The 15,123-nt window shown below is 37.6% G+C and overlaps 4 protein-coding genes across 5 annotated transcripts; 2 read left to right on the top strand and 2 right to left on the bottom strand.

Moving 5' to 3' along the window:
• Nucleotides 1–11: 11 nt before the first annotated feature.
• LOC17887314 (cleavage and polyadenylation specificity factor subunit 3-II) lies at nt 12–3,449 on the bottom strand. The gene is made up of 13 exons (XM_023782727.1): nt 3,303–3,449; nt 3,028–3,205; nt 2,857–2,929; nt 2,635–2,752; nt 2,424–2,497; nt 2,182–2,318; nt 2,024–2,087; nt 1,834–1,899; nt 1,653–1,722; nt 1,413–1,517; nt 1,121–1,262; nt 916–1,012; nt 12–797 (listed from the first exon to the last, which is right to left on the bottom strand). The coding sequence occupies exons 1-13, from the start codon at nt 3,325–3,327 to the stop codon at nt 105–107; spliced, it is 1,842 nt and encodes a 613-aa protein (XP_023638495.1). The 5' UTR covers nt 3,328–3,449; the 3' UTR covers nt 12–104.
• A 245-nt stretch (nt 3,450–3,694) lies between these two features.
• On the top strand, nt 3,695–6,820 carry LOC17885935 (dolichyl-diphosphooligosaccharide--protein glycosyltransferase subunit 1B). Its single transcript, XM_006291010.2, has 9 exons — nt 3,695–3,816; nt 3,914–4,026; nt 4,400–4,444; nt 4,694–5,325; nt 5,579–5,726; nt 5,919–6,098; nt 6,180–6,248; nt 6,327–6,416; nt 6,529–6,820. Exons 2-9 carry the CDS (start codon nt 3,922–3,924, stop codon nt 6,652–6,654), a joined length of 1,395 nt encoding a protein of 464 aa, XP_006291072.1. The 5' UTR covers nt 3,695–3,816; nt 3,914–3,921; the 3' UTR covers nt 6,655–6,820.
• On the bottom strand, nt 6,788–8,398 carry LOC17884847. Its single transcript, XM_006291444.2, has 2 exons — nt 7,203–8,398; nt 6,788–6,978 (listed from the first exon to the last, which is right to left on the bottom strand). Exon 1 carries the CDS (start codon nt 8,225–8,227, stop codon nt 7,262–7,264), a length of 966 nt encoding a protein of 321 aa, XP_006291506.1. The 5' UTR covers nt 8,228–8,398; the 3' UTR covers nt 6,788–6,978; nt 7,203–7,261.
• Nucleotides 8,399–10,085: 1,687 nt separating this feature from the next.
• Nucleotides 10,086–15,058, top strand: LOC17885094 (protein VAC14 homolog). 2 transcript variants are annotated; one of them, XM_023782610.1, is made up of 20 exons: nt 10,086–10,451; nt 10,556–10,669; nt 10,786–10,851; nt 11,048–11,137; nt 11,232–11,351; nt 11,433–11,464; nt 11,567–11,709; nt 11,803–11,897; nt 11,988–12,074; nt 12,180–12,287; nt 12,377–12,468; nt 12,549–12,630; nt 12,720–12,785; nt 12,910–13,025; nt 13,113–13,233; nt 13,404–13,565; nt 13,658–13,786; nt 13,867–13,935; nt 14,034–14,321; nt 14,465–15,058. In XM_023782610.1, exons 1-20 carry the CDS (start codon nt 10,362–10,364, stop codon nt 14,624–14,626), a joined length of 2,232 nt encoding a protein of 743 aa, XP_023638378.1. In that variant the 5' UTR covers nt 10,086–10,361; the 3' UTR covers nt 14,627–15,058. The 2 variants fall into 2 exon arrangements, with proteins under 2 accessions (XP_023638378.1, XP_023638379.1); XM_023782611.1 differs by having other exon boundaries at nt 10,087–10,451; nt 11,436–11,464.
• The last annotated feature ends 65 nt before the right edge of the window (nt 15,059–15,123 follow it).

Genomic DNA, 15,123 nt, shown 5'->3' with positions numbered 1-15,123 from the left:
GAGCTATTTACTAGGATCAAAAATGTTTACATAAATACTATAACGCCGACAAAAAAAACGACAAAACTGAAAACACTTCTGAGATCGAGAGAGAGTTACCAGAATCAAAGGTTTAGTTTCATTACATTGATGATTTCCCAACCAAGCTCTAAATCTGCAACAGACCAGTTGCAACACAAGAACACAGCTTCACTACAACTGATAATCTCTGTTCGATGCATACACTTCTCTTTCAGACACACAGCCCCCTTGAAAGATCCAACCTGCAAACTGTTTTCAGCTTCATGGATCTGAGCACCAGACATTATCTCCGATATCTTTGTAGACAATTGTTTGATCAGATCAACATCATTATCTGACTCTCCCTTAGCTTTCACAGGACAACAATAAGCTAAACAGACCACATGGTTTTTCTCATGTAACACCTCAGAGACTTCATCTTGGTGAACAATCTTCGCCTTTTTGCTCTTCTCTATTACCAAAACCCCGTCTGCGGTTCTCTGATCTGTAACACGGAGCTGACTCGAGTTTGAGAATTTGAAATTCGGGCTGGAGCAGCTTTTAAGGAACATATCAGAAGCTTTTGCTTTTACAAAAGTGGTTGAAGCTACTGAAACTGTTTCACCATTGGCAGGGACAAAACAGGGGATGTCAAGCTCTGAGGTTATCTTTTCCTTTAGAGTCATCATGCTGGGTTTTTCGCCATGCACGAGTACAACGTTCTTTGGGGAGAGGAACTTCGTGAGATCCATTATTCCTTTTGCATCTGTGTGAGGACTGAAAGCCACTTGATGTATCTGATAATAGCAGAACCAAGACTTTTAAGGTGAGGTTGAATACGTAAATTTTGATGCATTCTACTTTCTTGTAAAGTTTACATATTTTTTTGTGAGAACCAGAATTAAGTATACAAACCTTGCAACGGACATCGACCTTGGTGCCATTGTAGAGATCAACTGTCGTGGGTTTACCAGCCATCAGTTTGTGCCCAACGGTCCCAGCCACAGAGTATCTGTAAAACACGGATCCACAAGGGGGATGAAAGAATATACAATTGCGTGCTAGTTGCTAAGAAAAAGAAAATGAATTCCTAACAAGGGAAAAACAAAAGCTGTAGTACCCGGGCAAGGCAACAAGATTCAACGGAGATGGAGCCCAGTGCTTGAACACCTCAAGTGAGAAGCCAGCACAAAGCATACCGGGTGTGGCAAAGAGAACACATGGCCCAGGAGCATGTATAAGAGACCGATCAAAATCTTTAACTGCAGAATGTAAAGGTAGTAGTTAGAAAGCAAGCAGAGTTGCAGAACTAAGGTAGTTATTAGAACAAAAAGAGGACGCAAAGGATGTATTGATCAAGTATAGTCACTAGTTTACAAATTTTTTATCCTTATTAATGTTAGTACGCGTACCATTCTTAAAATCAAAAGGGTTGTGTGTATTGTGCTTTTCTTTAACGTTCTGGCTTGTCCAGCTGATGAGCATTTTGTAATACATATTTGCTTGGATGGTCAAACCTGGAAAAAATCAAATTGATCTTTAGGCAATCTGCAGAAGATAGAGATCACTATTTATAAAAAAACAATCGACTTGTTGAGCTGACTAATCTGCAGAATTGGTTTTAAATGAGGATTGATTGTGATTTAACAGACCTGATGAGAAATAAATTGGAACCTTTATATTCATACGCTCCCAGTAATCATCAAGCAGCATGCAGAGTTCCTGAACAAGGAAACGCAATTGTCAAGGAGACGTAAGAGAAGCACAGACAAGTTTAAGTAACTGCTTTGTTTCAAAGCTATCACAGGGAGTCTATTCTGTAAGAAGACTGACCTGAGCCCTTCCAAGAGCAAATGAAGGAATGAGCGCCTTCCCTCCGCCAGCAACACACTTATGAACCTGGAAGAGTTTTCTGAGATATCAGACAATTACCAAACAAGCCAAAAGTGATGCCGAAATCAGAATAAAAACCATTTAAGAACAAATTTAGAAACCATGTGTTAATAGCTACAAGTAGACATACAGCTTGAAGAAACTCTCTCTCCCGGGGATATTTTGAGCCGCGAATGGTAGTTGCATATGTGGACCTAAAATGCATAGTCAAACATACATCAGATTTACTTGTTCTTACTAAGTTTGTTGAAAATTACCAGTGAACAAGCTTGTATTTGTTTTCCATACTCTGATATGAGAAGATCCAACTGGAGTCTGTCAATTTTAGCTGCTCCTAGATGTCTATCTGTTGTCATATTGTAATCTCCAGTGTACACAATTGCTGCATCTCCCACCTTCGCATAAACCATCACTGCTCCAAGGACCTTATGATTATTACAAAAGAAGCTTTAAGAATGCAGAAACTATGAACATAACAAACTTAGAAGTAAGTCAAAAGAAGTTCTCTAAAACCAAAACGAGTGTCTTACATGTCCTGCATAATAGGCACGGATTTGAAGATCTTCATCAACCTGAATTGTTTGCTTCAAATCTATCGCAATTACTACACACACAAAAAAAACAAAAGGAAACCAAGTTATAGACACTGCATCTGTATTTATGAATTAAGTCAGACATTAATCAATCAGATGAAACAAGTTCGTGCACAAAGACCTCAAATGACACCCAACATTCAAGTACCTTTTTTCATGCAGTTTGCGATATGGGTGGTGGTGAATAGCTCCTCCTCGCCTCTTCTATCCACCATCACTCTTCGGTAATCCTCAAGCATTAAAGGAGACAACGCCTTCGTGGGGTACTACAAAAGAGACAGATCACAGTAAACAACCTTTACTTTAAATATTAAAAAAAAACAAGTCACTCACACATTTCATCGAACACCTTGAGGACGATATTACTCACCGACATATAAATTGGCCCATTGTATCCACAAACCTCCGTGAAGTAAGGAAGCGCTCCAACATGATCCATATGGCTATTACGACACACACAATTATAACCCATAGGATCCCACAGAAACTAAGAAAACGACTTTAAAAGAGGGGAAAAATCCAAGGATTGAAGAATCAATACAAGTGAGTGATGATGATACAAGAGATCGCGTTATCATAATCACCGGATTTGGAGACGAGAGAAAAATCTGGGTATCGATTGTGATCATCGCAGCCCATATGCATCCCACAATCAAACATTATCCTTTTACCATTAATCGTCACCACCACGCAGCTCTTCCCTATCTCTTGCCCAGCACCTGAGAAACCCACAACGATAAGAATATTCTTATTACGAAATCATGAAACATGAAGAAGCAAATAATAAAAAAGACCACAACAAAAAAAAACTATTACCAAGCACGAGACATTCGATTGCCATGGAAGAAACAAAGAACCACAAATTCAGAAAATAATTTTGAGTTCCAAAACTCTCTAATTCAAAAAATTCTCTGTCTGTTCAAATTAGAACACGAAGTCGAGTGACCGGAGAAAATTTTGAAGGGGAAGCGAGAGAAGAAACAGAGTTAGGTCGACAAACGAATTTTAATGGCGGCAAAGTGTTCAGTACCATCGAAGTCGTTCAATATCATGCACGTGTCTGATATCTAAACGTTCATATTTTGTAGTGGAAAGCCCAATAACATGTGTTAAGATTATTCTTGCGGCCCATTATTTTTAAAAGATGAAAACGACAACGTCTCGTGTCGTTTAAGTTCTGAGGAAGAAAAGTTCGTAAAGACTAATCCCTAAATCACGAGAGAAGTGAGAGAGACTGAGACTTTGTAGTTGACCGGATCGTTCTCACTTCGCCGGCCGACGTCGGTATCTGTCTTTACAAATCCCGATCTCTCTGTCTCTGTCTTCATCGGTCAGTAACTCTCTCTCTCTCCTCTTCTGATCTTGCAAACTCTTATCAATTCGCGATCTCCGAGCTCTTCCGTTGATGAGTTATGTTTTTAGTGCAGTGACGAAAATGGCTGCTCATATCGGGATCTTCGCAGTCGTCGTAGCTGTATTCTTATCTATTTGTGCTGTTTCCTCCGCTCAGGATCTCCAGATCGTAAATGCCGAGCGGAGGGTACGATTCTCCGATCTTATCTTCTGTATCAAATTCATAAATTTCCACTTTCCTTTGTGGATCCGTTTCATATGGAAATCCAAGTGAATGATGGTGCTGTTGGGCTTACTGTTTCTCCGATCTATGCTTAGTTTGTAGAGATACTGTGTGATTTGGTCACTTCACGGTTGATCATCGATACGCTTCATAGTTCGTTCATATGTATGTACATTAGTAGATAATGAGAATCAGTAGGTTTGAATTTTCACCAGTTATACGTTTAGTTACAGTAATCTGAAAGCTTAATGATAGAAGCTGTTTGCAAAATCTTCTTGTCTGAAACTGAAGTTTTGATTCTAAAATGCTACTCTTTTGTGTTTGTTTTTGTCTACAGATTGATTTAAGCTCACATATCGTGAAGGCCTTCTTGACTCTCAAGGTATTTCTAATCGAATTTACAGTTGTAATTCCTATTGAAAATAATAAGAAGTTTGGAACTTAGAACTGGGAATTGAGGCCTTTCTGGATATGTTATATGCTATTTCAGCTTCTTTTTTCTTTTATTCACCGTGTAGTTAGGTTTTCTAGTAAAGGTTGGAACTTAATGGCTTTCATTCCCTTTTTTTCTTCATCCTCCTTGTGCTTTTCTGTTCGAAGGTGACATTTTCTTGTCTGATTTGCTTGTTAGGTCGAAAATATTGGGAAAAATCCTGCTCCAGAAATGCTTCTTGCTTTCTCACCTACCCAGATCAAGAATTTAGCTATGGTCCAAGCCCTGGCAATTACTGGCAAGAAGAAAAAGAAAACCTATTTGCCTTTGGATGTTAAACCAACTGAACAACCTGATGCACCGAATGATACTGGATACTACCGTGTTTCGTTTGCTAGCCCCTTAGGCCCGGGTGAAACTGTTTCACTTGAGGTGCTATACATTTTGACTCATTCGTTGGAACCTTTCCCAGTGGAGATAACCCAGTCAGAATCTCAGTTAGTTTACTATCATGATAGTGCAGTGATATTGTCACCATATCTTGTTAAACAACAGACAACTTTTGTTAAGACACCTAGTACTAGAGTGGAGTCGTTCACTAGCATCGAACCTGCTAACCGGGCTGGCAAAGAGATAAAATATGGGCCATATGAGAATCGTGCTTCATACTCTTACACACCTGTCATCATTCACTTTGAAAATAACAGTCCGTTTGCCGTTGTTGAGGAGCTTGTGCGTGAAATTGAGATTTCACACTGGGGTAGCCTTCAGATAACAGAAAATTATAGATTGACTCATGGGGGAGCACGTCATAAAGGTGTTTTCTCAAGGTACGTAATGGGCCTAATGACCTCTTTTATGTATGAGGTGACCTCTGGAAATTTATCTCTACGGATGAGATGTTGCAGAATTTCTATTTGTGTTTGAGCTAATTGTTAAGGTGTCATTTTCCATTACTGCAGACAAGTTTTCTCTGTCTTTGAAGTAAAACTGTCTTGTTAATTAGCTATTTGCCAATGGAGATGTTGTCCTCATACATATACTGCTTCGCTGAAATGTTTTTCTAAATCTCAATTTTGGCAGGGTTGATTATCAATCTAAACGGTCCGTCAGTGGTGCGTCCTCTTTCAATGCGCTTCTTGCAGTACTACCTCCCAGAGTGAACTCTGTCTACTACAGGGATGACATAGGCAACATCTCCACTTCACATTTGCGTACAGGCTTTAGAAAGGTAGGGTTTATTGCCCTCTTTTGGGGATCTACGGCATTTAGACAGTGATATTAGTTCCGTAGAAAGGTCTTCCAAGGCTTTAATTCACAACAGTATGCTTTTTTGAAGCGTATACCACGAAAAAAAAAGAAGAGATTTTTTCTATTCACTTTAAACCAATGAATTCTTATTAAAAAAATTTGGTGTTTGCAGTCAGAACTTGAATTTGAACCCCGCTACCCATTATTTGGAGGGTGGAGAGCAACTTTTATTATCGGCTATCGAGTTCCATTGGAAGACTATCTCTTTGAAGCATCTGATGGCAGACGTTACTTGAACTTTACGTTTGGGTGTCCGCTTGTTGAAACTATTGTTAACAAGTTGACTATCAAAGTGGGTTTAGCATTTTCTACTAATTGTTATTTCTTTCTGCTATTAGCAGATTACACTTAACAGAGGAAAATTTCTTTTCAGGTCGTGCTTCCTGAAGGATCAAAGGACCCTTCTGCTGTATTGCCCTTTACAGTCAATCAAGACTTACAGGTACTTTATCAGCCACGTAGATTGCATTTCAAATTATAATTGTTACACAACATGTATCTATAATGGTCTTTGTCTCAGGTCAAATACTCATACCTTGACATCGTGGGAAGAACCGTGGTTGTGTTGCAAAAGGATAATGTAGTTCCCACTCACAACGTACCTTTCCAGGTAACAGCAATACCTTACAGCTAGCTTTGACATATCCTCATCATGAGCCAAGTTCATTCTTTTGGTAAAGTTCTAGAAAACTGCTTAATATCTATGCAACTATAATCCGCAGGTGTACTATACATTCAAACCAATATACATGCTTGCGGAACCATTCATGCTTGTATCAGCTTTCTTCTTCGTCTTTGTGGCTTCTCTTGCCTATGTACACATTGATCTCAATATCGCCAGGAAGTAGCATTCTTACAAAATTTCCTTTGCTGTCACTTATAGACTCCTGAAAGAAGTAGACCTTTTTTTACCTTTACTTTTTATAACAAGACTTAAATTTTGTAGTTGCAGCCTTTCGTAGTTGTATCTTTGACGCCTTGTGTTTGTAATGAAGTGTTGAAGATAAGAAACTACCACACCTACATTTTAGTATGAGTCCATGATTACTTGTTCATACTATCAAAACTTACAACGTTTGTTTACGTATGAAAATATATATACAAATTACAAAATATGCTATAGTCTAGTTCATGTACTTGCCAATTTCAGGAGTTAGGTTTCGCACGCAAACCTACAATACCCAAAAACGAAAATGTTTCAATGCAAAAATTATGATACATATCCGGTAGTAACAACAAAATACAGAGTAAAAATGGCAAAAAAAAAAACAAGCATAAATTTATAACAAGTTAAGTTAACAAACTACAGAGAAAGAAAACAAGAAAAGGATTACGCTACGACAACAAAACACTGATTCTAATCTTCCTTGTCTTAAACAAAATGTAAAAAACTTGCCTTTAAAACTTTTTATCTCCATATTTTTACCATCACCACCGGAATTTAACAAGAGATTCTCACAGAACCGGATTCTTCTTCGGCCTTCCTCTTCCTCTCTTCTTCGGCGTTCCATCTGAATTAACTCCAACGTTACTACTCCTCATCGCTTCATTATCTCTCTTCCCCGTACCACCTGACCATCCATCAAAGCTAACCTGAACACTATGCGAAGACGAAGGATGAGCACCAGGTTCTGGCGTACCGTTAACATTAGGACCGGATGAGAAAACAGGAGGCATCCAATTTGGGAATTTGGCTGCATCTACTCCGTTAGCAATGGCTGCTTCTCCTCCTTTACCACCGATAAATCCCATCGGAAAAAACCCCCAACAACAATAATACTCATCTTTCCCAGGGATCAATGGAGGCAGCTGAGGAATACTCGCAGCGTGAAACGCTCTTTGACAGTTTTGGCATCTGATACAGTACTCTTGATAAACCCTAGGATACTCATGAAGACTGTAACAGTAAGGACACGCCGTCCAAAACGTAGCCATCTTCTCATTTGTTGTCTTCTTCCTCTGACTCTGACTCGCTCTTTGACCATTGAGATCTACTTTGGTGAAGATGAGATTCAAATCCCGATCGAATTGAGATTTCTTCGAAGCAGTTGATAGAACCTCCCATGCATCGAGCACGAATCTGAAAGCTTGATCGGCGAAAGGGAAACGGTTTTTGTCAGGGTGGAGGAGAAGAGCGAGGCGACGGTATTGTTTCTTTATAAGATCGTTGTCTGTTGAAGACTCCTCTGGATCTTCGATCTGGAGGATTTTGTACCAGTTTGGTTGGTTTTTGACGAGGTTCTCTGGCGCAGATGAGAGCAAGACATCGACGACGGCGAGTATTTGATCGGTGCCTTCGAGGAGTGGCTCTGTCTCTTGAGCTAAGATTGCAAACTCTTTTGAACCGCTCAGATCTCGTGACTCTAGAAGCTTCTCTGCGATTCCGAGAAGCCGTTCGGCTTCTGCTCGGTTTGCGTTCATCTTCTTCTTCTTTCTCGTCCGATTTCAAAGCTCCCCCTTTTAGCTATGGCGGAGAAAATGGTGAGCAGATCTATTTTATCGAGAAGACGATGAACCAGGCTCTGATTGGCTGTGGTTAAAATTGATATATTGTACCAGAAAAAGTAAGAAAAAAAACAAATTGTAATTAATTCTGATACTAACGTTATAATATAAATATAATTGTATTGATTGCTTGTTATAAAAGACACGATCCATAACCATTTCAAGGAACATATCAGTATGTTCATTTACTCAAAATGATGCAGAAAACATTTGGAATTTTCGACTATAAGATGTTAGCTTTTTACGAGTGTATGAAGAGGGGATTTAACGGATATTTGATGTTTTTTTTTTTTTTTTGTCGACTCAAGAAAAATGTTTATGGCACTATCGGTAGAGAACTTTCCGCTAGAGAGAGCCAACTAGGGGCCGAAGTGCTTATATGGGAGAAAAGAAAATTTCGGGTTCGCGCCTTTTTAGTCAGGAGGTCCCCCGAGAATTTGATAGACGGGGAATATAACGAAGACGGAAGGAGGAGTAGCGGCTCTTGATTGCTTGAAAAGAGGCTAATTCTGCCGCAAAGGTAAGCCAGTCCAAAGGGCTTTTATTTAGAAAGCAGGGTTACTTCCACTTCTTCATCGAAATTGTATTCAATTTCCTTTATTTGTTTCAATGGTTGTATTTGAATAGTTCTTGTATCATGTACTTTTGTTTATGATCTAATATAATAGTTTCGGTGTTAAAAATATATATATGTATATATATATATATAATTGTATTGAAACGGAAATGGATATTGCAGAAATGATACGTTTCAAAACGAAATGTAATTTTTTGTAATTTTTTTTTGAAAATATATGTTTCCAAGAGTTTCTGTTTCTGAAATGTTTAAAAACGAGAAACGGATCATAAAAAAAGTTTTCAAGTAAACGATGAATTAATATTAATTCAAGTAAAAGAAACTGCTGAGTGTCATCATTAATATTAGACGATTTTGGAGTTTCTTTCATGAGAAGATAGGCAAGAGTCATGCCACTCCGCATTTGATGATGGGTTGCGATATTGGTTATAAATGCTAAAATTACTTTAAGTTCTTTCACTCAAACTTTTGTTCTCTTAGTTGCACTTGTTGTAGAAAAGATTTCTTGATGAATATATTTTTACATTCATATAAAAAAATAGCTAAAAATGAAAATTTTATAATTTTGGGATTCATTCTAGAGAGAAAAAGAAAAAAAATATTTTGGCGAATGAAACTTAAATCTCAAAAGTGTCGTGAAAATTGATTTCTCTATCGTTCTTTTTATTGATTAGTTATGTTTTGGGGATGTGTATTTGAATTGGCTTTAATACCAATAATATCTCTAATGTATTAACTCTTGTATAAGATTATGAATCAATGAGTAAAGGAGATGTTAAACCAAAAAAAAAGTAATTTTCTTTTTAACTGTAAAACTACTATAGGAAGTATGATTGAAAATAATAGTAGGTGTATAAAGAGAAAGATTCTTTTCACAAAGAAATGGTTTTTTCTTATAAATAATTTTTAAAAAATTTCTTAATAAGAGTTGTAATAAACATTTAGAGCAGTATAAATATGTAAAGAAGCCAATGAAGAACCAAAATCCAAAATTATGAAAAATAGGACTCTAGTAAAATGCCGATATTACCCATGTTGATATGTTCCTTTCACAAAGGGTGAACTTGTCATTTACGACAGTGATCACGCACTTTTCACTTGTCTTCTTTATCAGTTTTTTTTTTCTTTTGGCTTTTTTAAATACGTCAGTTGTGTGTTTCATTTTTACTTAGAAAACCAAAAAAAATCCACTAAGGATTAAGGGAAAAATAATAAAAAGTAAAATAAAAAAAAATAATCAGAAATTTGTTTTTGCAGAAATCGAATTCGAGAAACGGAGTAACTGGTAGCCACAGATGAGTTCATCGTTTTTGACCAGATCTGATTGTTTTCGTCTTTGACGTTGAATAATCAAATCCGCTCTTCTTCTCCGATCGCGATTTTTGGTTTCTCGCTCTCTGTTGGTTTTTTTTTACTCCGAGAGAGAGAGAGAGAGATTTTGGTTTTGGTGGATTTCATCTGGCCAGACCAGTCATGTCAGACGCTCTTTCTGCGATTCCGGCCGCTGTTCATCGCAATCTCTCCGATAAACTCTATGAGAAGCGCAAAAATGCTGCCCTTGAGGTTTCAATCGCAATCTCTCTTTTGCGTCTTAGGGTTTTTCTACTTGTCTCTTTCAATTGGTTTCTCAGGTTGTTGTTTTGTTCCCTTTCATTTTTTTCTTGTAGCTTGAGAATATCGTGAAGAATCTAACCTCTGCTGGTGATCATGACAAGATCTCCAAAGTCATTGAGATGTTGATTAAGGAATTTGCCAAATCCCCTCAAGCTAATCATCGAAAGGTCTCCCACTTTGTATTGATTGCTTTAGCATTTTTGTTTACTTAGATCCGAGGGGTTTTCGATTTCCCTTTGTGAAAATTGCTTTGATCATTGGGCTTCTTTTGTATAATATATAGGGTGGTCTTATTGGCTTAGCTGCTGTTACAGTTGGTTTGTCTTCAGAAGCTGCTCAATATCTTGAGGTATATATATATATGGACTGTCAATGTTCAAACATATGCACTATAACACATAGTTAATCTGCTCATAGTAAGATTTGAAAGCTATGATTTCTGTTATCTTTTTCTATGTATTAATCCATCTATGGTATTAGTTTACTTTCTTTCTTGGATCGTAGGATGTTTTCTAATTTTTCTTTTTGATTCATGATATGTGAAGCACATAGTGCCACCTGTGATTAATTCCTTTTCTGATCAAGATAGCCGAGTTCGGTACTATGCATGTGAAGCTCTCTATAACATTGCAAAGGTAATGATTTTACTAGTATCCATGTGTTTCAGTTCATTCTTCTATGCGAAATTGCCATTGATGCACTATTGCCATTTATTCTGGTTTACTACAGGTTGTGCGAGGCGATTTCATTATTTTCTTCAATAAGATTTTTGATGCCTTATGCAAACTCTCAGCAGATTCTGATGCCAATGTCCAAAGTGCTGCTCATCTTTTGGATCGCCTTGTTAAGGTATGGACAGTTCTTTTCTTAACACATGTGTGGTATTTTGATTTAAAACATTATGCTGAATAGAGTTAATACCTTGTAAAGCAGGATATTGTGACGGAAAGTGATCAGTTCAGGTGTGTCTAGTTAGTTTTTTTTTTTTTTTGTCTGTGTATCTTAAATAAATCTGTCACAATTAATTTTAGTTGACCCCTTTTTTGGGATTTGGATTTTTGCAGTATTGAGGAATTTATACCTCTTTTAAAAGAGCGCATGAACGTTCTAAACCCGTATGTTCGGCAATTTCTGGTAGGATGGATCACTGTTCTTGATAGTGTTCCAGACATTGATATGCTTGGGTTTCTGCCAGACTTTCTAGATGGTAATTGCACTTTGCTAACTTCATTTCGATGTATGTGACTGCATTCAAGTTTAGTTATGTGTCAGCTGACTTAACTTGTTAATGAACTTCCAGGTTTATTTAATATGTTGAGCGACTCTAGTCATGAAATACGACAGCAAGCTGATTCAGCTCTTTCAGAGTTTCTTCAAGAGATAAAAAATTCACCAGTAAGAGCTCTGTTGTGGCCTTATCTTTTGTAAAGGGAATTTTTATGTTTCATTGGTACATTACTGACTAGAGCGGTGCTACTGTTGAAGTCTGTAGATTATGGTCGCATGGCTGAAATACTGGTGCAGAGGGCTGCTTCTCCTGATGAATTTACTCGATTAACAGCCATCACGTGGGTAAGCATAAAAAACCACGCTTCTGCTTGGCCTCTTCCAGTTACATATATGGGTAGTACTTTGACTTCTAAGAATGTCTGCTTATTATTAAATGTGTTTGTGTAGATAAATGAGTTTGTCAAACTTGGGGGAGACCAGCTCGTGTGTTATTACGCTGATATTCTTGGGGCTATCTTGCCTTGCATATCTGACAAAGAAGAGAAAATCAGGGTGGTAGGTTTGCTTCTCCTTCCCAGTGATGGAAACTGTAGGTGTATGCAACTTTTCGCTTTCTTTATTTTTTTAACTTTTATTTGCATAAGGTTGCTCGTGAAACCAATGAAGAACTTCGTTCAATTCATGTTGAACCCTCAGATGGTTTTGACGTTGGCGCAATTCTCTCTGTTGCGAGGAGGTTAGTTTTCTCTATCTTTTTTTTTACTTTTTATCAAATCTCGCCTGTTTTTGTGATTTGTGAGTTTTTGCATTGAGCAGGCAGCTATCAAGTGATTTTGAGGCTACTCGGATTGAAGCATTGAATTGGATATCAACACTTTTAAACAAGCATCGTACAGAGGTAAAGAACTTGGTTTTGTTTTGGGCATCATTATTTCAAGTTATCCTTTTGTTTGTCGCAATATAACTAAATTGGTAATCTTGTGACAGGTCCTGTGCTTCCTGAATGACATATTTGACACCCTTTTAAAAGCACTATCTGATTCTTCTGACGACGTAAGTTTATTTCTCTGACTGTTTGTTTGATTGGTTGGTGATATTTGTGTCATATAGGTTTGGTTTTAACTGGTAATGAACTTATTTGATACTTGAACTATCTGGACTTGAATATGTACTTTAGGTGGTGCTCTTGGTTCTGGAGGTTCATGCTGGTGTAGCGAAAGATCCACAACACTTTCGACAGCTCATTGTATTTCTAGTCCACAATTTCCGAGCTGATAATTCTCTTTTGGAAAGGTTAGTTGCATCTAATAATCTGTTTTTATGTTTCTGTAATTCTGTAAAGAACATATTATTTAGTTGGCCAAAAAATCCTCGTTATAGGCGTGGTGCCCTTATCGTCCGAAGAATGTGTGTACTTTTGGATGCCGAAAGAGTCTACCGAGAGCTTTCTACAATTCTGGAGGGAGAAGATAATCTTGACTTTGCTTCTACCATGGTTCAGGTATATCTCCTTTCCTAGATTTCTTCAATTAAGGAACGTTTTTAAAGGTCAATACAGTAAGTTGATTGGTTTTGTCTGCGTGTTTTTTGAGCGTTGGCTGGCTGTTTCGATTATGTTTTTCTCACTTTGATGTATTAATCGCTAGAGTGTCTTTTTGTTTTATGTTTCAGGCATTGAATTTGATTTTGCTTACTTCCCCTGAGTTATCGAAACTAAGAGATCTATTAAAACGTTCACTCGTCAATCGGGAAGGGAAAGAACTTTTTGTTGCCTTGTATACTTCATGGTGCCATTCACCCATGGCAATTATAAGCCTCTGCTTATTAGCTCAGGTAAAAAAAAACAATAAAGATATGTAAATTTAACACAATATGATTGTGTTGACCATCTGTAGCTAATATCGAGGAAACGGAATTATTGACAGGCTTACCAGCATGCGAGTGTCGTGATTCAATCATTGGTAGAAGAAGACATCAACGTCAAATTTCTAGTACAGCTTGATAAATTGATCCGTCTTCTCGAAACTCCAATCTTTACTTACCTTCGGTTGCAGGTTTGCTTGAATTATGTCAAACCATCTGTTTACATTTCCAAATTCTTTCGTTGCTACCAAAACCTTTTTTTCTTCTGCAGCTTCTTGAACCTGGAAGGTACACATGGTTGCTGAAAACACTTTATGGTCTTCTAATGTTACTGCCTCAGGTAAAACGATAAGAAAAGAAGAAACAGAGTTATTTGGTTTGTTTCAAAGTTGCTGTGCTTTAGAAAATTGAGAATTCCTGGTTTTCTTATGCATGCAGCAAAGTGCGGCGTTCAAAATACTTAGAACAAGACTCAAAACTGTGCCAATGTATTCATTCAGTACCGTAAACCAAATAGGCAGAGCAACTTCAGGAGTTCCTTTCTCTCAGTATATGCATCAAAACGAGGAAGGTGACTTAGAAGACGACAATAGCAACAGTTCTCACCAAGGAATCAATTTTACTGCACGGCTACAGCAGTTTGAGAACGTACAGAATCTTCATCGTGGCCAGGCAAGGACTAGAGTGAATTACTCATATCACACTTCCTCTTCTTCTACATCAAAGGTACACAAAGCAACACATCTATCTGAAGACTTGATTTATAAATTGCCGTTACACAAGATTTTACCCTTTTCCCCCTTAGCAATTGGAGTGTTATGTGTTAATAGACATAGATAGGCTCATGGTGCGTTAAATTGATCTGTTAGGAGGTGAGGAGATCTGAAGAACAACAACAACAGCAGCAGCAGCAGCAACAACAACAACAACAGCAACGACCATTACCTTCCTCAACATCATCATCAGTTGCAGACAACAATCGACCTCCATCAAGATCTTCAAGAAAAGGCCCTGGTCAATTACAGCTTTAATCTTCCTGGTAATAATCTTAAATAAATAAATAATATCCATCCCCGACAATCATCATCATCATCATCTTCTTCTTTGTGTGGACACCACCGATCCCTTTTGTCTCTTGTAAAATTGTATATCTCTTTTTAGTAACTCTTCAAGTTTCCTCGGAACTTGGGGGGAAAAGCTGCGGTCGTGTGTCCATCCCTCTCTTCTTACCTCGATCTCTCTGTCGGGTTTTTTATTTATGAGAGATTCTTCTTTTTCTGGGTTTCGTTTCATGAATTTGTTTCATTGTTTGGAGTTTTTCATATCTTACCTTTTGTGGATGTAAGAAAAAAGAAGTGATCATGTGGTTTTGTGTTGTTTTTTTATAACTGGAAAACCACATGAAGTTGTAGAGGTGACTTATTGAATATTTATGTTGAATGATGCTCCCTTTCATTTTTCTCTTTTATCGTCACATATTTATGCATTATACAATGTTTGCTCATAAGCTAATAGATTTGATATTTGA

Source organism: Capsella rubella, unplaced genomic scaffold, assembly GCF_000375325.1.
Source record: "Capsella rubella cultivar Monte Gargano unplaced genomic scaffold, Caprub1_0 scaffold_5, whole genome shotgun sequence".
Classification (NCBI taxonomy): Eukaryota; Viridiplantae; Streptophyta; class Magnoliopsida; order Brassicales; family Brassicaceae; genus Capsella; species Capsella rubella.
Note: the sequence above shows the minus strand (reverse complement) of the source record. Positions and strands in the feature narration are given on the sequence as shown.